The sequence below is a fragment of the Cnephaeus nilssonii genome (genome assembly GCF_951640355.1).
Source record: "Cnephaeus nilssonii genome assembly, chromosome: 3".
Lineage (NCBI taxonomy): Eukaryota > Metazoa > Chordata > Mammalia > Chiroptera > Vespertilionidae > Cnephaeus > Cnephaeus nilssonii.
Window position 1 is genome coordinate 37948383 of NC_137074.1, and position 24230 is coordinate 37972612.

A 24230-nucleotide genomic window follows, 5' to 3' on the forward strand; every position below is an offset into this window, starting at 1 on the left:
ACCCCAAATTTTTTTATTGTTCATATCAGCAATGGTCAGCTCTTCTCTTGGTCTTTGGAGAAGGCTCAGGCACTATCCCATTTATACCAATACTAGTGAATAACTACTTAAAACAGAGTAAAATTTATCCTTTTTTTTTCTTTCTCTTTTTACATGAATCGCCCATCTTGCATCCTCTTTTATAGTTCAGAATGCCTCAATCATATGAAATTAGTTACCAAAATTAATACAATTTAGAGTATCTTCTTGATTGCTTAAACCCTCTACAGAGGTATGCTCACGAATAATACTTTATATTATGGGGAAATAGAAACCATGAACTTTTTACTATTTTAGGCTATTTATCCAATATCTCAATAATAAAAGCAGGATTATGTCCCATTTCCAAGTGGTCAGGGCTCACTCTCCAACTTTATTAAATTGCAGTTGAGCACAGGATACATTCTTAAACATTTTGAAAAACATTAACCCAAGATGTAGGGGCTAAGGCTAGTCATCACTCCAGAATCTGATATTTTACTCAATATTTGAAATGAATGATTAATTCCCTAGGAAATAGTTTTAGCAAATGTTCAGGTGCCACACCAGAAAAAGTGCAATAATTTACTGACAGTTTTCTAGATTAGGCATATTATTGGAATACAACTTCATAAAGAGCACACATTGTATACTCTAGTGAAAGAGCATCACTAAAAAGTCTTCACTTATGAAATCAGTTACCTATAGTCTTGAATAGTGAACAAGGACTCTAATACAAATACTCTTAATATTTGGCTATTTTAGAACCCTTAAAGGGCATATGGAGATTTAGGTACTTCACTAAGGCATGTATGTAATATTGCCAACAGGAAAAATAAATTTGAAGATTAGGGGAACTTATTTCTCTAAACTGTCTTGGAATAGTTCAGAAGAATTTAAACTCTATTAAACAGGAAACCAATCTATTCTTTTGCAAAAGATTTCATAACTTATTAAAACTTCATGATTCACATTTTGTGTCTTAGATCTGTTCAGTTATAATACATACTACCATCCCAGTCTTTTTATATTAGGAGTTGATTACAGGAAAACTCAGTGAAATGATACAAATCTGAGACTCTGATGGTGGAAAGTGAAGTTTTAACAGAGAGCCAACCGTGTTTTCCTGAGTGCCAAAAAAGCTTTGAGCTTCCTTGCACAGAATTTATACAATTTTTGCTCTTTCCACATCAGTTCAGTTAGTCCACTCTCCCTGGGACCTCTCCACCATTAAAACACATGCCACATACCGTATTTCATCATTGACATTTATTTTCAAGAGTTATTACAACCAAATTAAGTCTGTTTGAGAGGTGTAAACAAATTTTATAAACAATATAGATTAAGTGGTCTAGCTAAAAGCAAAGTAAATATTAAACAAATCCAAGCAGAGTTTAAGCAAACAGCATTAAAAATAAGAAAAAAGGGACAGGTGGTTCTCAGAAGACAAGAAACCAAAAACTGAATTAAATGCTACATGGGAGACTAGGATATGTTTTAAATCATGACAACATAGTTGCTTCCAGGTACTTAAGTATCAGAGATCAATTCCAATTGATCCCTTCTTATGGCCAGCCATACGTCATTGAATGTGGTATAACTGACGATTGGCTCTACAGTTTCATTTGGTCACTTAAGCAGTATTTCCTTCAGTGACTATTTTGGAGGGGGGAGGAGCAGGTTTAAACAAAGTAAAACCTAATTTTAAACACATTCTAGCAAGAAATGATCAACTGTTTGAAAATCATGCTTTAACTTTTTGTTATGTTCTCAACTATACAAAGTTGTGTATTTTAAAATTTTTACACTGCTGTTAATTTGAAATCTGTTAATCATATTGTGGAATTTGGTGTGTTTTTTTAAAAAAGATGTTTCTAATTGGATTTTTTAATCAAGAATGGAATTTGGTCTCTATTTTCTGATAGAACCTAAGCTTTTTGTGGTTCTTAGTGTCCTGTGTAAAACTTAGTGTCAAAGTAATCAACTTTGAGGTTTTCCCTTCTACTCTGCTTTATATTACAAGCCCTTTAGGAAATGGAACCTGGTGAATATACAATGAATTGTAAAATATTTTAATGTGTAACTTTTTCAACTGTGAAACTATGACTATTGGTTTTTTGATGAAAATAACTGCTGATAAAGTATTTTGTGTAAAGTGTAGTTCTTATTAATCAGGAAAATAATCAATGACTTGATTAGAATGTATATACCCTCTTGGATTTTATTTTAAGTGGATTGGTAATTTTCACATAGGTAAAACACAGTCCATCTGTATTCTTTTTTCCATCAAAAACTGCGTGATTTGGCATTCTTAAAAAATTATGAGCAGCCTATCTATTTTAAAGGCACCATGGAAATTTCACAGCATATAAACCTGGATTTGTTTCTTAATGATTTTGTAAATCCATTTAATTCATATCCTGGCTAATAGCCTATGCTTGCCAGCTCTTTAAAGAAATTTAATTTCTAGCATTAGTTTAAAGCCAGCAAGTTAACTTTTTGTGAATGTTAAAAAGTTCCTTTTGTTTCATTGCCTGCACCAACAGCAGACCTGGGCTGGACCCACACACTCAGAATCCACCTTAAAAAATTAATTTTGATGTCCAGGACATCACTATAGTATTTCAGTTGAAAGGCCATATGTGGTGTTAATGGATTGTGGTGCTTCTACTATTTAAAAACAACTTTCATACTTCAGATGTGTTTGAGAAGGGGGGGGGGGGTGTGCAAAACAGGGAGGAGTTGTTTGAATGAATTACATTCTTCATATCCTGCTCAGATGTGGCATGAAAGAAGGCTGAAAGTTGTGAGAATATATTGTGCATACCACAAGGGAATTAACTCTTCATCAAGGATGGGATTGTGAAGGCTGAACTATAAGATTCAGCATTGACAGGATACTCGAATAATATTCTTGGTGACAGAATAATACAGCTGGGCTGTTTTTTAAAATATAAACACAAACCATTTTTATTTTTTAATTGTTGCATTAAAAATTGTAAATGAATTTTATGTGCCATGGCCTGGGAAGCCTTTTTTCTTTTCTATTAAACATTATGTTCACTTTCTGAAAAGACTAGGGCTTAGCTCAAGATAACTGTGGTCCTGATAAAATTAGATTGGTAACTCTACCTCAGAATGTTGATAAGGAAAAAAAATAGATGAGTCACAATTCAATACTTCAGGCTCTGATATTACCGAAATTTGCAGAGCACTGTATTTGAGATTTGTAAAGTCAGAGTTGGCATGCCTCATTTTTAATGGCATTGGAGACATTAGGAAAAACAAAATTGGTTAAAAATTTAATCATTGCTCCAGCCATTTGGCAAAGGCTATAGTGCTAGGAGGTTCATGGTACTAGGTTCTTGAATTTGGTATTTAAAATTAGTTGTGTTCTCTTTTCTTGATTATTAGTGAAGTTAGTGTGTGTATATGTGCACACATTTCTATTTGTATACACGCTGCTTGCTAGTTCTAGTCAAGAGGCATCTTTTATAAAAGATGTAAACATCCAGGTTCTAAAATTCAGAAGAGTTTAGAATTTATTAGGAGTTTCCCAAGTTGGGATGGTAGTTTTTAAATAAGCTTATTTCATTCAAGTATTCCACTTGATTAAAGTTTTGCACTTCCTTTTCATCAATGCAGCGCCATTCCTTTTGCTTAGATATGTTAATATTTTAGATATGTTAATATTACAGCCATGCTGGCTAGCATAAAGTGACAGTTATGAGCCATCAGGAAATTTTCTGACTTAATTTTTACACAATTACATATAAGTTTTAACAGGGAGGAAAAACAACAACAATAAAAGCAGTTCCTTTTACATTTAGTATAGTTGGGTAACTGATTTTCACTACCAACTGTAGACTCCATTCCTCAAGTTGGTAAGTATGGAAAGGGGCTTTTTCAACGTATTTTGTAAGCTATTCAAGTCTATGAATCTATCTGAAATCATATTTAATCTGTCACTACAATAATTTTGTGGTTATGCTAAGAGACATGTACATTTTTTAAGTGAAAAATTTTTGTTAATACTTCTAAGTTAGGAAGGAGGCAGAAAACCAACTTCGATATTTTCTCAAAATATCTTTAATAAGACTGAACTCCTTAATTCTAGTGTAAATGTCCAAATGTCATTATCTATTGATTTCATAAGAAAAGGCCCCTTTCCAGATTTAATTTACGTTCCTATGAGTGGTCAGAGAAGTTGGCCTTCATCTGATTTCTAGGAATGTTTTTGGTTATGGAACCTAAGTTTTAAATGCAACCAGTGGTTTAAATATGATTTCATCCTTGGACTTAAGTTGAATAAAACCTAAAAGAATGTGTCCTTTTGGAACATAACACTTTAACATCTTGGGGAATGTGGCACTACAAAAAGAAGACAACTGACACACAAAATGTTGACTTTGGGAACTTTAAAAAATAGCTCCTACCACCCTTTTTAGCCCCACTTATTGTAGCAAATCGATCTCTCTATATTTTGTCATTCAATGAATTGAAGTCCTGTGGTATACTGCATTCGTTAGGAGAAAAATGTTTTTAAATGTTCTTTTAATGATGGCCCAAAAAGTATTTGACACAGCAAGATGCATGTGTTATTGTACTGAGAATATAGAATAATAGTGTCACTAAATTTAAGACCTCTTCCCAGTCTTGCTGTTCCTAGCAAGAAGCTTGGCCTGTGACTGCACTTACTGTTTGTGCTCATCAGAAACTGTCAATGTCTGCTTTTCTTTAACTTCGTAGTCTGTAACATCACACTGTTTATTAAAAAAAGAAAATTACTTTGACTTGTGTCCACATAATCCTTAGTGTCCTATATATTTTATGTTTTAAACAGAAAACTGTGATAAGTATATTTTGCCATCTTTTGAATACTTAAAAGCAAACCAGTATTGCTAATAATGAAATTTCAGCTGAATTTGACTTCTTATCAATAATGACTGAGAAACATTGAATGAAAACCTAAAACTATTATGCCTTCAAAGTCAATTTTTCTGCCCCAGTAAAGTGATGAATATTAGAGAAATATTTGTTTAAATGTTAACTTCCTTTAAGCATAAAGAATTAAAATGTATGTATACACATACATGAATGTATAAATGTGTTTGTATGTGTAAAAGGACTTTTTTTCAAGTCACTTGAAGAACAGAACCTAGAAAGTAGGTTAAAAGCAAACTGGTTTTGCTTTTAGTTAATAGAAGCCTTGCAAAAGGTAAGTCTGAACTTTTCTTGGACCCATAATGCACATGGGCATTGACACTTAGCACTTCTAAACAATTAACAGCAAACAAGTGCTTACATTTTTATTTGCCAAGTGATTTGAGTGACTTTGAATTAATATTGTTCTAAGTTGACTTTGTTCTCCTAGCATAATGCCTCTTTCCTGAGATGGACCAAGTAATCACGATACAAATGGAAAACTAGGAATTCAAACACTTGAGGTTTCAACACTTTCACACACTCTAGGTTTCAAATTAGTGGTTTTTACTTTGTTAGGAGAAAAATCACAAGAATTGCATATTGTTAGATGGGTGTCAAGCTTATTAAGAAATAGAATAGAACCCGGCCGGTGTGGCTTAGTGGTTGAGCATCGACTTATGAACCAGGAGGCCATAGTTTTGATTCCCAGTCAGGGCAGAGCCCAGGTAATAGGCTTGATACCCAGTGTGGGGGTGTGCAGGAGGCAGCCAGTTAATGATTCTTTCTCATCGTTAATGTTTCTATCCCTCCCTCTCCCTTTCTCTCTGAAATCAGTAAAAATATGTTTTTTTAAAAATGGAATAGAGATGTGCCCTTAATTTAAGAAAACTACAGAAACTCAATTTGAAGAAAGATTTAAATGTGTATACCTATATATGTATTTCATTACAGGGAAGTCTTTGGTATACAAACGCCTTTTAAACAGCACATTCTGGACCTTACATGCATATCATATTTAGCTAAGAGATGGTGGGGAGGATCCTCTCCTATAGCTCCCTATACCAGCTGTCCAATGAAAGGCACTGAGGCTGATTGAATTCATTTTATTTTTAATAAGAATTGTATACATTTAAGGTCTATAATAATGATTTGAAATACAGAGTGAAATGATTACTACAAACTAGTTAATGTATCACCTCACAGTTACTGTGTGTGTGATGAGAGCGCCTGAAATCTCAACAAATTTCCAGTATACAATACACTAACTATAGCCATCATGTGTATACTAAATCTCTAGATTTATTGTTCATCTTATAACTGAAAATGTGTACCCTTTAACCAACATCTCCTCATTTCCCCCACTTCCCTACTTGTAATAACCATCATATTACTCTCTGTTTTTATGTATTTGACTTTAGAATCCACACAAATGCAGTGAAATGCAGTTTTTTCCTTTCTGTGCCTGGCTTATTTTACTTAATATAATGCCTGCCAGGTTCATCTGTGTTGTTGCAAATAGCAGGATCTCCTTTTTTTTTCTCTTTTAATCCTCACCCGAGGATATGTTTATTGATTTTTTAGAGAGAGAGAGAGGACATCAATAGGTTGCCTCCCATACACGCCCAACCGGGGACCAAACCTGCAACCTTTTGATGGACGAGACGACATTCCAACCAACTGAGCCACCTGGCTGGGCAAGATCTCCTTTTTGAAGGCTGAATAATATTCCATTGTATGTACTTATACACACATTATATGTCATCACAATGTCTTTAGTCTGTTGATGGGCACATAGGCTGTCTCCATAGCTTGATTATTGTGAACAGCGCCTCAGTGAACATAGGAGTGCAGGTATCTTGGAGGTGCTGATTTTATTTCCTGTGGTATGTAGCCAGAAGAGGGATAAGGCTGGCTGAATATTGAAACTTAGCAAAAGATTGTTATCTCCTAAGATTTTTAAGCACCTCTACTAGGTGCCAGAAACTAAGCTAGGTGTTTCATATACTCTATACCAGTGGTCGGCAAACAGCGGCTCACGAGCCACATGCAGCTCTTTGGCCCCTTGAGTGTGGCTCTTCCACAAAACACCACGGCCTGGGTGAGTATTTTGAAGACGTGGCATTAGAAGAAGTTTAAGTTTAAAAAATTTGGCTCTCAAAAGAAATTTCAATCGTTGAACTGTTGATATTTGTCTCTGTTGACTAATGAGTTTGCCGACCACTGCTCTATACCTTGTGTATGCCCTACAATAGCCCCATGAAAGAAGAGATGATCACCATTCTAAAGATGGAAAGAGAGAGGCTCTAACAATCCAGCTGAATTGCCCAAAAATACCTATTTGAAAAGTTGTAATTATGGCCTACAACTCAAATAAATCACACACTGAGACACATTCTCTCCACTATTCCACACTAGAAAGAGGAGAAAATGCCAAAATTGTGCAAGTCAATGTTGCTCAATTTTATTATTCAGTTTATTTAGTAACTTATGACACAATTTCTAAAAGGCATTAAATTGGCTTGGATCAAAGTTTCTTGTTTGATTGCATCTACATTAAAAAGGTTGCTTCAAAAGTCTCATTCTTCCTATTGCCCACCAAGTAAGATTTTTTAGTAAAATTTTAAAGATACTTTAAGGCACACTGGTTTTCAGAACAAACTGTTTTCAACTCACATTCAGCTTGATCTGGAAAGCACCTGATGGGAGGGTTTTGTGACATTATTTTATAACCATGGTTGACTCATCATTTAATATAAGGACCATTGTTGAGTATCCACGTGGGACTTTTCTGTGATGGGGATTATCTGAGATGAATGCTAAATTCCATCCAGTACAACTTATCCCTACTTCACGACAAATTTCTAGCCATCTCTTTCTCACCAGAATGCACACAAAGAATAAAATGAGTTTATGAAAAGCATAATTAACTAAAAACTGTACCTGAAAGAAAAGTTAACATGGTACATGGTTAAATATAAATAACTCTAAACAGTGGATTTTCTAGGCAGTGGCTTCCCTCCTTTATCACGAATGGTGAAGTGAAATGGTAGGGCCACACTTTTGGGGATTACCAGATTACTATCTTCCTATAGTGAATGAACTGTTCTTCACCAAGAATTTTTTTGAGAAATGTGAGTTGTATGGCATAGAACAAGGCTGGTTGTCCAGTGCTCAATAGGTTACATAGCCTCATTATTTCCACATTGACAAGTTCTAGGTACAGCTGAAATTAAGGACAGCTACCTTGAGCGCATTTTGCCATGTGGGAACAAAGTGCTTCATTGGCTCACGTGGAAAGAGATTTGGAGTAGAAAAGATGGTGAATTTGTATGTATTTACAGAATAAATGGAATACATGTGAGACTCTTAAAAGTTTTTCTTGCCTGGCTGTCATGGCTCAGTGGTTGAGCGTTGACCTATGAACCAGGAGATCACAGTTCGATTCTGGGTCAGGGCACATGCCCCAGTTATGGGCTCGATCCCCAGTAGGGGGTGTGCAGGAGGCAGCCGATCAGTGATTCTCATCATTGATGTTTCTATCTATCTCCCACTCCCTCCCTCTCTGAAATCAATAAAAAATATATTTTTTAAAAAAGTTTTTTCCTTCCCATAGCATACTTCACTGCCTCTTCATGGTTAATTTGTAACCAGGCATAACCAAGTCTTCACGTGCAGAAACTGCAGGTATTTGAAGGCCAGGACTTCAGTTTGGCCACCATCCTAAGATTGCTCGGCTCCTTCGATGCTGTTCTATATAAGGTACTTTGCCACCTGCCTCATCTCTGAATGCAGTGCTGTACTTCTCACATAGGAGGGACAGGTACTGTGTTAACCGCACCATACCAACAATCAGGGCGCCACCCAGCAGAGTCAGTGAAGGCCAAAGTAAACAGTGGAAGATAACCATTTGGTCATACTTTTTTATGAGAATGACATCTTCAGATTGGCTGTCTGGACTGTAGAAACATGAAAAGGGAGTCCCATTTATGTGATCGAAGAATTCCTTTATGTCCAGAGCCCTGATGAGCAAGTCATTCCTGTCTCGGTGGCACTTAGGTGTGTAAAAGCACTAGAAATGTGGAGGAGGAAGAAAGATGAGGACACTCTTACCAATATCAAGCACATAACAGTTTTAATTCTGAAATAGCTTGAAGCTATTCAGGAGTTTCCATCTCAAGGTGATGAAACCCACTACATGGCTCAGGGGGAAGGGTTGGCAGAGGGGCACCGAATGAAATGGCCATTTCCAGGCATTAAGCAGGGGCGTGGGGAAGTATTCTTAGAGTCAAGACACTGCAGAAGAGACCATGGCCAACTTCATAAGGACCACGCTCCTGACATGCAGGTCCTCAGCCTCTTCCCGGACAGTAACTCAATCCATTTGTCCATTCAACAAGTATTTGTTGAGCTCTATGTGCTTTCAACACCTATCGGTCCCTCTATTGTCTTTGTCTTGATGTCCTGTAGTAAAATCTCTCCATAAAGGATTAGCACAGTGGTCGGCAAACCGCGGCTCGCGAGCCACATGCGGCTCTTTGGCCCCTTGAGTGTGGCTCTTCCACAAAATACCACATGTGGGCGCGCACGTACAGTGCAATTGAAACTTCGTGGCCCATGCGCAGAAGTCGGTGTTCGGCCTGGGCGAGTCTATTTTGAAGAAGTGGCATTAGAACACTCAAGGGGCCAAAGAGCCGCATGTGGCTCGCGAGCCGCGGTTTGCCGACCACCGGATTAGCATATTGAGGCTTTTGTCCTGGGCCCACACAGCGGGGCCCCACCTGAGCTCAGTTTCCTGGGAGGCAGAGCCAGTGGATAAGGGACCTCTCTATCACCTGATTTAAAAAAACAAGCTTGAGGTTTATTACCACACCCACTGGGCACTCCAAGCACTGTGCCGATGGCCTTTAAAAATTATTACATCCGAAATAGAAAACAAATCATCAGATTAAAATTAGTGATTAAGTGAAGACAACAAAATGTAAAGTGTCAATTAATCTAATACAACTCAACTTTGATTGTTAGGTGTAAAGGTACACTTTAAATCATATGAACCAATTGAGCAACATATTAAAATCGAAATTGCCCTGGCCGGTATTTCTCATTGGTTAGAGCATCAATCAGCCCATGCACCAAAGGGTCGAAGGTTTGATTTCCAGTCAAGGGCACGTGCCTGGGTTGCAATTTTGATCCCCATCTCTAATCAAGGCATGTGCTGGAGGCAACCAATCCATGTGTCTCTCATCAATGTTTTTCTCCCTCTCTCTTTCTCTTCACCCCTCCCTTCTCCTCTCTAAAAAACAATGGAAAAAAATATCTTCAGGTGAGGATTAACAAAAATAAATAAAATCAAAGTTATAATAATCCTTTAAATTTCTCTGATAAGAAAAATTACTTGCACCTAGCCAGTGTGGCTCAGTGGTTGAGTATTGAACCATGAACCAGGAGGTCACAGTTTGATTCCCGGTCAGGGCACATGCCTGGGTTGCAGGCTCGATCCCCAGTGGGGGGGGAGGGGGGGTGCAGGAGGCAGTCGATTGATGATTCTCATCATTGATGTTTCTATCTCTATCTCCCTCTTCCTTCCTCTCTCTTAAATTAATAAAAACATATTTTTTTCAAAGAAAAATTACTTGCTTGATTTAAGGTGGACTTGTGAGTACCTTTTACCACTTTGATATGATGGGGAGCGGGACCTCCAAAAGTAAATCTTCCCAGATATGACTCTGGTCCTTGGCTCAGCCTATAAATTCCAGAAACCAACTTATGAAATTGAAATTTCTCCCCTTTTCTCCAAGAATGCTTTTTGCTTCATTTATCCTGATTTGACTACTATCAAAACATTCACTGGAAGGAAACAGATTTATCCCTAGAGGTGGCCCAGGGTACTGCACCCTGCTGGGGACAGTCTGGCATGGAAGGGTTGCTGTAATTAGAACTTTTTCATTAGAACATCACCTTGGAATTTATCTGCACAGCCTCTTCATTGTAATGTAGGAGAGCTTTCTGGCCCGAATGGGTGAGGTTCACCAACACCTGAAGACAGGGATACTTGTCCTGACCTTGGCCGGCCACACCACAGGTGAAAGCGCAGTCCATCCCGTCGTCCGTGATACGTGTGAGGATAATAGTGCAGTTCGCTTCTTCTCTCTGAGTGCTCCAATTTGAAAAAAAATAAAATCATGATCTTCACTCTCTAGAAAACTTAGTTTTATATCTCTAATGTGTTAACCTGAGACATTTGTCTATTTTGAGGTAACGTAGGACCATCATAGAAGGCACACAATGAGGACACAGAGACAGGGAATAAATAGCAGCAAATTGCCAAGTCCCATCTCAATTAGGACCCTCCTGGCATATTTCTCACTACACCAACCCTTAGATCAATGGTTTTCAAACTTCAGAATCACCTGAGTGAATTTGTTAGCATGAAGAGCTTGTTAAAATGTGGATTCCAGCCTGGCCGGCGTTGCTCAATGATTGTCAACCTATGAACCAGGATGTCACGGTTCGATTCCCTATCAGGGCACATGTCTGGGTTGAGGGCTCAATCCCCAATGTGGGGTGTGCAGGAGGCAGCCAATCAATGATTCTCTCTCATCATTGATGTTTCTATCTCTCCCTCTCCCTTCCTCTCTGAAATAAAAGTGTATATATATATTTTTTTCTTTTTTTTTAATGTGGATTCTATGTTTCAGTCCCAGAGATTCAGGTTCAGTTGATCTGAGTTGAAGCCCAGGAATCTATTTAACAGTTTTAAGATACATGTATTTGGAGAACCATACTTTGATCAATATTACCCTAAGTACTGTAACCAACAAGATCCACATCAGAAATCATATCATCTGCCATCTGCCCAACTGGTATGGCTCAGTCGACCTATGAACCAGGAGGTCACGGTTCAATTCCTGGTCAGGGCATAAGTCTGGGTTGCAGGCTCAATCCCCAGTGTGGGCCTGCAGGAGGTAGCTGATCAGTGATTCTCATCATTGATGTTTCTATCTCTCTCTCTCTGCCTCTCCCTTCCTCCCTGAAATCAATAAAAATATATTCAAAGAAATTATATCATAACGCCTCATCATCCTAAAATGCACCCTTTGGGAGAAGTCCAACCATAGGGCTCTTAGTCAACGCAGCCTCCAAAAGTTCTGATAACAAAGTACAATTCCATTTACCTGCTCTACTTCCAAAGAGGCAGATGCAAATCATGCAAGCAATCTCTCATTAGAAGCTCACTGTGTTTTTGCTGTCAGTAATTCCTTGAGGTCAGGTCCTACCTGCTATTCATCTTTATGTTCCTCAAAGCCTAAAGCACAATGCCTCTCGCATAGTAAAGGCTCAGTAAGTGTTGTGCTGAATTAAATTTTATTTGGAAAACATTCCTTGAGAATCTGGGTATGTGTGACAAACACAGAATGTCATAGGTGCAATGAGAAGTGGTAGATAACATTCCCATGAAGACTGAGGTGAGGCTGAAGAGAATGGATATATATGTATGAACTAAGTAGAGAACAAGTGAGGGTAAGAGGATGTGTTTTGAATGTATAGGAGCAACTCCTCATGCATCCGCACACTCACCTCCAGGTGGGTCCCTGTGTTTATTTCCTGGTGCCTTAATAACAAGAAGTTAGAGTAGCAAACCCTAAGTCAGACTATTTGAAAGGCATTGCTTAGCTAGCTGTATAGTGCACTCCCATTATTATCTTTGACCATCAGTCATCATTTTGCTTTATTAATATAACAAACTTGAGACACATGGTGCAATTTAACATGATCCTAAGGCTCAAGGAATTAAAAAAAAACAATTACTGAATGTGGCCCAGAACAGTAAAATATTGGGCAAGTGAAAATACAAAAATGGAAAGGTTCTCTCACAGGTTTAGCATTGGCCTGCTTATACACAAAATTAATTTCTATATTATTTAGACGAGGCATCTTTAACTGTTTATAGTTATTTGCTTATCTGTGTTAGAACTTAAGCTCTCTAAATCCTCACTACGTGACAGATAAAATATGATTTGAACCTTCCTCGAAGATTTCAGGAAGCTCCAATATAGAAAGCGGGATATTGTTTCCTATGCATGAGCCCAGGTGGAACCAGGGGTGTGTTTAGGACTGAAAAAAAATTAGCCTGTTCTTTCAATAGCATTGTGTGTCTATTTGTCTACAAATAAACACAATCCATCATTTGGGGAATGTGAGTACAAGGGAGTGGGCATAGGTATAACTATCACCCTTTAGGGTATAAAACTTATCTCTGGTGGCACAAGTTTTCAAGGCAAGGGAGAGAGAAGCACTCCCTAAATTCCTTTAAACAATTTCCAGAAATGCTTAGAAAAGTAAATTTTAAATATGAGCAACAGCTTAGTGCCAATTTGCAGGCGGTATCCTCAAACCATCTCCCAAATATATCACATTTTTAAAAAATATTCTGACCTGCACACAAACACACACACATGTGCACACACACATATTTATTCCATTTACATAGATATTCCATAGTTTACATATGTACTGCAGACTAGATAGGAATTAGATACATAGGTAGACATAAAGTGGAGTAACAGGAAAAGGAAAGTAGAAAGCTAGAATGAAGTCAAGAGTGAGGTGCAAACATGTGACCCGCAGATCCTAAGATCCCTTATAATTATGGGAAATGGACAGATTTGACTTTCAGCTGCTTAGCAGCAAAAGCAGCAAAGGAAACACAACCAGATATAGGATGCCTGGTGTCCGTTGAGTTAAAAAAGAGTAGGTTGACCAAGAGCCGAACAGATTCTCTGGTGCTCATACCAGGCAGAAAATCCCCCTGGAATCCTTCTAAGAGTGGCACTGTGCGCTTCGGTGGATGGTGACCTCCACATTATTGCCCAAATAATGTTAACACTGGAATGGCGGGAGATGAATCTAAAACATTCCTTTTCTGTGACCCCTTTTCACTGAACTTCTAGACCTGCCTTTCCCATTCCCCGTGGCCCTTGCATTCCCAGGGCTGCCCTCCCCCAAAGCACTTCCTGTTATGTGAGCCATTCTCCAAATTTAAACAGCTCCTGTCCTGCCCTAATCAAAACGCCCATCCCCCCCCCCCCACCCCCTCGTTGCAGCAAGCTTAAGTCTTAGGAGGTAAGAAGTCTTTATGTCAGAATGACAAGCAGATTCTTTCCTGGCTTTGTGGCCTTGGGCAAGTTACTTTGGCCTTTCTGAGCCTCAGCTTTTTCATTTATAAAATTAAAATAATGCTTCCTTCCATCATGGGTTTGCTCTAGCTTTAAATAGAATAAAACAGTATATTTGTCATATCGTAATATATAAAAACCCAGGGTCCATAACATCCAAAATGACTGAAGGCTCGACCGACTGGAAGTCAGTGTTGGGTTGCCGTGTTGACCCAGCACTGACTGCCACAACTTCAGGTGCCCTGACCCAGCACTGACTGCCGAGGGGGCTGCAGATCAGGCCCAAAGAGAGGCCTGGACAGAGAAGCAGGGTCTGATCCATAGCCTCCGTGGCAGCTGTTGATCAGCACTTGCCTCTCTCTTTTGCTCTCTGGGCCTCCACTGGGGCTGCTAATCAGCCCTGCCTCTCTGATCAGGCCTGTTGATAGGCCCAGAGACGATGACTGGCATAGAAACCGACCAATCAGAACCAAATCTGGGTGAACTGTGAAAGCAGAACCTAAGGTGGGGGCTGAGGAGGGGTTTTAAGGGCAATAGCTGTTTGGGGTAAGGTGTAAGAAAGCGGTTCAATTTTTTAATGACCAGTTTGGCAGTATAATGCATATGGCTGGCTATCAGACCAGATATAGGGATTATGTATTTTTGTCTGCCAAGAGCATCTCCTCTGATGAAAAAGGCTTTCTTCTCCCCACCCCACCCCCACCCCATTTAAGCAATCCTATCCTATATAATCTACCTATACTACTGAAAGGGTAATATGCTAATTAGACCAGGTCAACTGGCTATCTTCTGGACATCCGACTTCCTTCCAGACAAAGCCATGATGGTGGGGGCTGAGGCAGAAGCAGTTTGGGGCAAGATCAGGCCGGCAGAGGAGGGCAGTTGGGGGCGAGATCAGACCTGCTGGGAAGGGCAGTTGGGGGTGAGATCAGGCTGGTAGGGGAGGACAGTTAGGGGTGATCAGGCAGGCAGAGGCAGTTAGGGGTGATCTGGCCAGCAGGGGAGAGCAGTTAGGGGAAAGATCAGGCCAGCAGGGGAGGGCCGTTGGGGGTGAGATCAGGCCGGCAAGGGAGGGCAGTTAGGGGCGATCAGGCAGGCAGGCAGAGAGGTTAGGAGCGATCAGGCAGGCAGGCAGAGAGGTTAGGGGCAATCAGGCAGGCAGGCGGAGGCAGTTAGGGGCAATCAGGCAGGCAGGCAGGTGAGCAGTTAGGAGCCAGTGGTCCCAGATTATGAGAGTGATATCCAATTGGAGAGGGTGCAGGCTGGGCTGAGGGATCCCCTCCCCCATGCACAAATTTCATGCACCAGGTCACTAGTCTATATATAAAAACCTAATATGCAAATTGTCCCCTCAGGAGTTCTACCAGGAGACTGGGAGTTCAATCGCTTGCTATGACGTGTGCTGACCACCAGGGGGCAATCCAGAATGAAGAAAGTCCCTGCCTGGCAGCCAGAAGGCCCCGAGCGATTGGCCCAGATCACCGGCCAGGCCTAGGGACCCTACCCATGCAAGAATTTCATTCACCAGGCCTCTAGTATTATATATTTCATAATGGTAACTATTATTACACATATCTAATAAGGAAACTAATTAAAAAAAAGAAAGGGAACTCATATTTATTGAGCAACTACTATGTGCCAGGTAGACATTATCCAACTCAAAAAACTCAGACTCCAACACTTCTATTGTGCTCATGTAGAAGGCTTGAATTAAGCCTTCCCTGGGATATCTGAACAGTAAAGGAAAGATTTATTACCTATATGACTATCTAATTTATGGATTCGTTGTTGGAAGTATTTTTGAGGTTGGAATTGGGGAGCGGACAAGAAATGTCTTTCACTTTCTTACCACCTCTTGCTCCACACCCAGCTGCTTCCTAGCACAGAGAGAGGAGCAAGTGGGTCTGTCATCCCTGTCCTAGACCACCGTCAGAGGGCTGCAGGAACCAAAGCCAGCCTCCCCTCCCCACCACTGTGCCTGCGTCTGAGCTGAAGTGGAGACTCTGGGTCTGTCTTTCTCCGTTTCTTACCTGAGCATGAAAGGCTTTAGGATGGTTATTCCAAACAAGAAGAACATTAGAACCGAGAAGCCCATCATTGTGAACCCTAGCAGCATGGCTCGGTCCTCTCCAGCACTGGACGGCAGCTTCTTGTGCCCATCTGGTGGGTCTCCACCATTGTGGTCTGTATTTCTCTTCCTCCCTGAGGTAGAAATGGCTGTCCTTTGGAGGAAGTGGGGAAGAGATAGTTCTAAAGAAGTAGGAACATTTATCAGCCCATCGGGGGTGGAGGGATGATCCCATTTGCTCCTCCCTAAGGGTTGTGAGCAGGTTCCGTGTAATACAATGAGATCCTATGTTCAGAGCTTGGTGAAAAGTCTACCTAAACATGCTAAAATGGTGTGTTATAAATTTTTTTCTTGAATGTAACAAACAAAACTAAGGAATGCTAGAAGTCTTCGGAGACCTGATTAATCAATGGCTAGAAAGGAATTACCTGTAAAACTAGCTTTTGTTTTATGTAAGTAAATGTTATGAACTTGCTTATCTTTTGGGATTATTGCACATTTTCCTTGAAAATATTTCTTGCATCACAAGGTTCACATTCCTGCCTATGAACAGCCAGCCACAAGCAGAGGCTGCCCCTGTGGACAGGAGCGTGTTCTCCCGTTTGCCTTAGTCCCACCACTTCCTGTGATCCGTTTCCTTGATTAGCTGTTCCCTCTCACAAGGCAGTTGAGTCCCAGAGGTAATTCCATTTTAAAAGGCTTAACAAAATATTAAGCTAAACAAACGCAGCTATAATGGCAGAAATTCAGGCTCCGTGGAATATATATTCTTCTCAAACATATATGGAACATTTATGAGACCTAACCACCAACTGAGCCATAAAGAAAGCCTCAAAAATGTCAAAGAATTTGTGAAAGTAATGTACTTTTTATTTTTGTTTTATAAAATCTGAAAAAATAGAAAATAAAAACCACCCACAATTCTACCACTTAGAGATAATAACTTAGTGGGCTAGTCCCCTCCTCTATATTATTTTAAACACTAGAAAAAAATTTTTAATCTTGTCTTTTTCACTTAACATAATAATATGTCAGCAGCAATGCTTTGTAACTCTTCTATTGGCTACATAATAATATTCCAACAATTGCCATAATTTTGTTGTTGTTGTTAATCCTCACCCAAGTATTTTTTTCCCATTGATTTTTAGATAGAGTGAATGGAAGAGAGGGGGAGAGAGAAAGATTGATGTGAGAGAGACACATCAACTTGTGCCCTGACCATGGCCAGGGAGTGAACCCACAACCCAGGTATATGCCCTTGGCCTGGAATCGAACCTGCAACCCTTTGGTTCTCAGGCCAACACTCTAACCACTGAGCAACACCAGCCAGGACCCCGTACTTTCCTCAATCATTTCCTTATTGTTGAGTAAGTTTTCTGAGATCATAAACAGCCCTGTAATTAATGTTGTGGTATTTATAAGCACCTTTCATCCAAGGACCTCAAAGCACTTAAGAATGATCTAATTTTGCTCTCTAGCCAGAGATGAGTAAACAGAACGTTTACTCCTTTTTTTTGCCAGCAATACACATCCACTTGTAACCAGTGTGTTACCAGGAGATGTTTTATTCAGTCAAGGCAGTACCCACCCCCTTTCTGCTGTCTCCCCTGCAGACAGAACTGACTCTCACACTCCCCATACTACACGTTGCTACAGGTGCCTTCTGGCTTAGCCTGAAGCGGACTCAGTTTCAAAGCCCTTGAACATGCTCATTTGGCTGTGATCCCTGCAGATGCCAGCAGCCGCTCCCTCCAACACTGTAACTTGAGCAAAACGTGTTCCTTAGAAAGAAGCTGTGGTTCATCAAAGCTTGCTAATTCATCTGACACTAGTTTCACATGTGTATGGAATTTCTAAGCATTGTGTTATGTTAAGTTAATATTTCCCTGTAGTTTGTTTATGGTGCAGAAGAGATTTGGGTCATTATTTTTACCCTTCTATTTTTGTAATTATTTAACAACTTGTTTTGAAACAGGAAATGAGGTTAAGTCAACGTGGTTCATCGAGTTTGGTGAGAGGAGAGGGCAATAATCCCATTGTGCATTTCAGAAATGAAGATAGGGTGCTGTATTGCTTCGGGGAGAACCCAACTGCTCTTCTATCTGGCTAATTATGTTAAGAACTTGTTCCATTGCAAGTGTGCCATTTGATCTTCTGCCATACGGTGATTCACTTTGTCTTTTCACAAAAGCATTCGTTCATTTCTAAGAGACAAGTGTTTTTGCCTCTATCTCTCTCCTCTTTGGTCTGTCTTCCTTCCTCCCCAACCTACCACATCCGTCAAACCCCTATATCTCACTCTCCTGCATTCTGCCTCTCAAATACCCGTGAGTGTAATTAGAGGGTGACGGAGGTGGGTAATGTGATGCCCGTGGTGATCTTTACTGTTCCCACTTCCTCAGCTCCCAACTCCACTTCAGCCACTGACAAATCACCCAGGTTTTTGGATAGAGTGAGTGAAATGGACCCCTCCCAGGAGGAGGCTGGAAAGCTTTTAATATATCATTCCTCAAACACTCTCAGGCATTGCTGTTCTCTAAACTTTGGTGCCCACTTCTGATTTCCCTCTGCCCCAAACCCAGGCACAGGCAGAGGGGGTGAAGCTTTAAGACTCTCAGCCCCTTCTGCTTTGCATTTCCCTGGGGAGAAAAGAGGTCCTCAGGATACCTTAAATATCTCACCTTCTCCCTTAAGAAGTGCCCTGGCTCTGGCCGGGTTTTCTCAGTGGTTAGAGCATCTACCCATGAACCGAAGGGTCTCTGATTTGCTTCCCGGGCACATACCTTGGTTGCAGGTTCCCAGTCCTGATGGGGGCACATTCGGGGAGCATTTTCCCTCTCCCTTCCTCCTCCCTCCCTTCCACTCTCTATAGAAATCAGTGGGAAAAAATACCCTTTGGGTGAGGGTTTAAAAAAAAAAAAGAAGAGCCAAAACCGGTTTGGCTCAGTGGATAGAGCGTCGGCCTGCGGACTGAAGGGTCCCAGGTTCGATTCCTGTCAGGGGCATGTACCTTGGTTGCGGGCACATCCCCAGTAGGGGTTGTGCAAGAGGCAGCTGATCGATGTCTCTCTATCATTGATGTTTCTAACTCTCTATCCCTCTCTCTTCCTCTCTGTAAAAAAATCAATAAAATATATTAAAAAAAAAAAAAAAAAAAAAAGAAGAGTCCTGGCCAGTGTGGCTCAGTTGGTTGGGAGTCTTCCTGCATACTGAAAGGTTGCTAGTTCAGTTCCTGGTCAGGGTACATATCCAGGTTGCAGGCTTGATTCCCTGGTTGGAGGCATGCAGAAAGCAGCCAATCAATGTTTCACTCTCACATTGCTGTTTCTCTCTCTCTCTCTCTCTCTCCCTCAGCCTTTCTCTCTCTCTAAATAAATCAACTTAAAAATCTTTAAAGAAGTAAGTTATCTCACTTCCCCCCCCCCCTGAAGGTGGTTAATAACAATGGCTAAAAGTATAGACAGTATGCTGGCATCATGTAGAGAGCATGCTAAGGCATGCAGCGACTATTACTATCCCCTATTACTGTTCCCATCTCATCGACGGGGGGATGGGGCAGAGAGAAATTAAGTGACTTGCCCACAGACATCACCATCGTCCAGCTGGTTAAGTGGTGGAGCTGGTGGGATTTGGGATTTGAACCCAGGCCTGTGACTCCAGGGCCCAAGCATGCTTCAACCATGGGACCTAATGCCGGTAGTCATTTCCTCGTTCCTTCACTCAACCGAGCACCACCTCTGTGCTGGGCCAGGATCTAGAGCTGGGGAGCCAGAGATGAGTTTATAAGGGCACTGGCCTCCAAGAAATGGGAGCAAGGATGCACCCCACGCTAGTCAGCGCTGCCGGGAAAGCCTCCAGGGTCCCCTGGGAAGCACCACAAGTGGGCACCCTCCGAGGACGTACCCAGACTAGCCACTTGTTCAGCGAGGTCCCCATTCCAGTGTGGGAGATCCTGGCGGTGGCTTACCTTCCCTGGCGCCGCTGGCCGCCCTGGAGTGTAATCTGAACCGGGATGCTGAAGGGCTGCATGAGACCACAGGGCTGGGCAACGTGGGCCCCTTTCACCTGACTCAGAGCCTCTGAGGGTGCAAGAGGGCGATACTTAAGCATCCGCGGAAGTGGGGTCCCAGAGGGAGTCCGCAGTCCCTGCTTGGACACCCATGGAAAGCACCCCGCCTCCAAAGCTGCCACCTGGTGGTGTGCGGCGCCCACTTTCCTGGACACGTGGGAAGTGAGGGCAGGCCTGCCGGGGGCTCTGCAGATTCCGGACAAGGCTGAGCAGTCAGTTCCAGAAGCTCAAGAAGACCCTGCATGGTTTCCTGCAGGCAGACCTGCTCCCCGCCTCTCCCCGTGCCTGCCTCCGCCTTGTCACCTGTGTTCCGGTTCAGCGGCCAGGTGCATCGCCATAGAGACCTAACCGCTTGCGCAAAGTTCTGAGACCCTAGGGACCCTATGTAATTGGTGAGGGACAAACCAAATCAAGGTTTATAAAAAGAGGAAATGTTTTGCCCTGGCCACGTTTCCTCTTTCACAAAGTGCCTGTTAGAATGCAATATTAGAGAATGGACTTTTCTGGTTAATGCATGTTCTGATTAAGAGAATGCTTCTATACCATACGTGATTTCCCAAAATTTCAAGACCCAAAGGACCATGAAATGACTCACCGTTAAAACTATTTCATGCGCCCTAACCGGTTTGGCTCAGTGGATAGAGCGTCGGCCTGCGGACTGAAAGGTCCCAGGTTCGATTCCAGTCAAGGGCATGTACCTGGGTTGTGGGCACATCCCCAGTGGGAGGTGTGCATGAGGCAGCTGATTGATGTTTCTAGCTCTCTATCCCTCTCCCTTCCTCTTAATACATTAAAAAACAAACAAAAAACTATTTCATGCCTTAGCCGGTTTGGCTCAGTGAATAGAGCATCAGCCTGCAAACTGAAGGGTCCTGGGTTTGATTCCAGTCAAGGGCACTTGCCCCAGTTTCAGGCTTGATCCCCAGTAGGGGGCATGCAAGAGGCAGCCGATCAATGATTCTCTCTCATCATTGATGTTTCTATTTCTCTCTCTCTCCCTCTCCTTTCCTATCTGAAATCAATAAAAATATATTTTAAAAAAACGATTTCAAAGGTTAAAATATCATTGTATCTTTCTTTGATTACCTAAAAGGCATTTGGGGATCTTTTAATAACCCCCAAATTATAAACATCAATTATCATTATACTAGAGGCCCGGTGCATGAAAATTCATGCACTGGAGTGGGGGGTCCCTCAGCCCCGCCTGCCCCCTCTCACAGTCTAGGAGCCCTCAGGGGTGGGAGGTGACCCAGCGATCAAGGGAAGGCGATGCCTCATCACACCTCTGCTGCTGCCACTGCCGGGAGCGCAAGCCTCGGCTGGCCCTGGTTACCTGAGCCTCGGGCAGCCCTGAGCAGCTGGGTCGCCACCATCCGAGGCTTGCCTGCACCTCGGGCCGGCCCTCGGTGGCTGGGCAGGAGAGGACTGGGGGACTCTGGAGGCAGATGCGCAGAGTGGCCGGGCCTGCCTGGGGCCAGGCCTGGCCTTACCGAGTGCCTGCCACCCTGGCAGGGCTGAAGGGACTGGGCGCCGCCATCTTGTGGTTGTGGGCGCTGCCATCTTTGAGGGTGGGGCAGTTAATTAGTATATTCCCTCCTTATTGGCTGTGGGCGCCGCCATCTTTGTGATGGCATGAGGGTCAATTAGCATATTCCCTCTTTATTAGATAAGCTTGTAGCTTACTGAAATGTGGATGATAGAATGCTAGCTGGACTCCTTTTGCTGTATGTTTTTTGTTTGTTTGCTTTTTGTTGTATGTTTTTTAATAAAGATATTATCTTAACATTTTCCAAAACATTGGTGGGAGCAAGAATGTATGTATAATCTCATCTATAAACATCCATGTATACATCCCATATTAACTGTTTCTTGCAGTTATTTTAATATTGTTTAGTGAAAAGGTATAATTTATATACTTCTACTTTGTATTATTTTCCTGTTAGAGTTAGGGACTAGGTCCTTGGTAAACTACTTGTTTTTAATGAACTTTAGAATAAGAATTGTATTTTGGAATAAAAACTGATAGCAACCAGAATTTTTTGCCTCTGCCTTCTGCTTATAACTTAGCATTGTGAATATATAATACATTTTTTTTCATATTTAGATGTGCTAATAAATTCCTCTGCAATTTGGCATGTAACTCTGTCTGAAGAAATTAATGATTTGCTGCTATTTTTATATATTTGACTAGAAGCCCGGTGCACGAAATTCGTGCACGGCGGGGGGTTGTCCCTCAGCCCAGGCTGTACCCTCTCCAATCTGGGACATCCCTCTCACAATCCAGGACTGCTGGCTCCCAACTGCTTGCCTACCTGCCTTCCTGATTGCCCTTAACCACTTCTGCCTGCCAGCCTGATCACCCCCTAACCAATCCGCTGCCAGCTTGGTTGATGCTTAACTGCTCCCCTGCCAGCCTGTTTGCCCCCAACTTCCCTCCTCTGCCAGCCTGGTCACCCCTAACTGCCCTCTCCTGCAGGGTTGATCACCTCCAACTGCCCTCCCTTGCAAGCCTGGTCCCTCTCAACTCCCCTCCCTTGCAGGCCTGGTCCCTTACAACTGCCCTCCCTTGCAGGCCGGGTGCCTCCCAACTGCCCTCTCCTGCTGGCCATCTTGTAGTGGCCATCTTGTGTCCACATGGGGGCAGGATCTTTGACCACATGGGGGCAGCTATATTGTGTGTTGCAGTGATGATCAATCTGCATATTACTCTTATTAGATAGGATAGAGGCCTGGTACAGGGGTGGGGGCCAGCTGGTTTTCCCTGAAGGGTGTCCTGGATCAGGGTGGGGTTCCCTTGGGGTGTGGGGCGGCCTGAGCGAGGGGCCTGTGGTGGTTTGCAGGCCGGCCACGCCCCCTGGCAACCCAAGCAGAGGCCCTGGTATCTGGAATTTATTTTCCTTCTACAATTGAAACTTTGTAGCCTGGAGCAGAGCCAAGCTTCCAGCATGCTCCACCAGCAGCCATTTCTGTGGCAGTTAATTCACCTTCTACAATTGAAACTTTGTACCCTTAAGCGGGTGAGCCCGGCCAGGGTGTTGGGAAAGCTTTGCTTCCCCTGTTGCCGCCGGCAACCCTGGCCTGCTCTCTCAAGCTCCATTCTGCCGCCCTTTGTTTGAATTTGTTTACCTTCTATAATTGAAACTTTGTAGCTTGAGTGGAGGCTTAGGCCTGCAACGGCTATGGGAAAGCTTGGCTTCCTCTGTTACCTGGGAAACCTTGCTCTCTGTGGCTGTAGCCATCTTGGATGGGGGTTAATTTGCATACTCGCCCTGATTGGCTGGTGGGCGTGGCTTGGTCGGTGGGCGTGGCTTATGTAGCGGAGCGATGGTTAATTTGCATATTACCATTTTATTAGAGAGGATTTAACCTCAGAAATATAATAATTTTTGAGCCTGTGAGACCCTATTTGACACTCAGAATTTGCACTTGCCTTTACTGGGGCTTCTGGTAATTCCCCTCTCTCTCTCTCTTTTTTTTTTTTTTTTTTTTGGTTTTGTTTTGTTTTGTTAATCCTCACCTAAGGATATTTTTCCCATTGCTTTTTCAGAGAGAGTGGAAGGGAGGGAGAGGGAGAGGGGAAGAGAGAAACATCGATGTGAGAGAAATACACCAACTGGTTGCCTCCTGCACACACCCTGACTGAGGGTGGGGAGCAAACCCACAACTAAGGTATGTGCCCTTGACCAGTAATCAAACCTGCGACCCTTCCAAGTGCAGACTGATGCTCCAACCACTGAGGAACACCGGCCAGGGCTCATTCCTCTCTTTTAATTCTAATTCCATTTATGTAAAAATACTCATGCACCATTTTTAAAAATTCACCTTAAGAAAATATGGAGAAGAAAGTGAGTTATGGGGCGAAACCAAGATGGCGGCATAGGTAAACCCCTGAACTGCTGCCTCGCACAATTTCAAAACTACAACTAAAAGACAAAACGGACATCATCCAGAACCACAGGAAGGCTGGCTGAGTGGA

The 24230-nt window shown here is 42.1% G+C and overlaps 1 protein-coding gene across 2 annotated transcripts; it reads right to left on the reverse strand.

Moving 5' to 3' along the window:
* Positions 1 to 1334: 1334 nt before the first annotated feature.
* On the reverse strand, positions 1335 to 20214 carry KCNMB3 (potassium calcium-activated channel subfamily M regulatory beta subunit 3; the record flags this gene model as incomplete). Of its 2 annotated transcripts, none has more annotated exons than XM_079762672.1 (4): positions 1335 to 4781; positions 10900 to 11098; positions 16148 to 16339; positions 20153 to 20214. In XM_079762672.1, the coding sequence occupies 4 exons, from the start codon at positions 20212 to 20214 to the stop codon at positions 4713 to 4715; spliced, it is 522 nt and encodes a 173-aa protein (XP_079618798.1). In that variant the 3' UTR covers positions 1335 to 4712. The 2 variants fall into 2 exon arrangements, with proteins under 2 accessions (XP_079618798.1, XP_079618797.1); XM_079762671.1 differs by lacking the exon at positions 1335 to 4781 and adding an exon at positions 8647 to 9013.
* Between the last annotated feature and the right edge of the window lie 4016 nt (positions 20215 to 24230).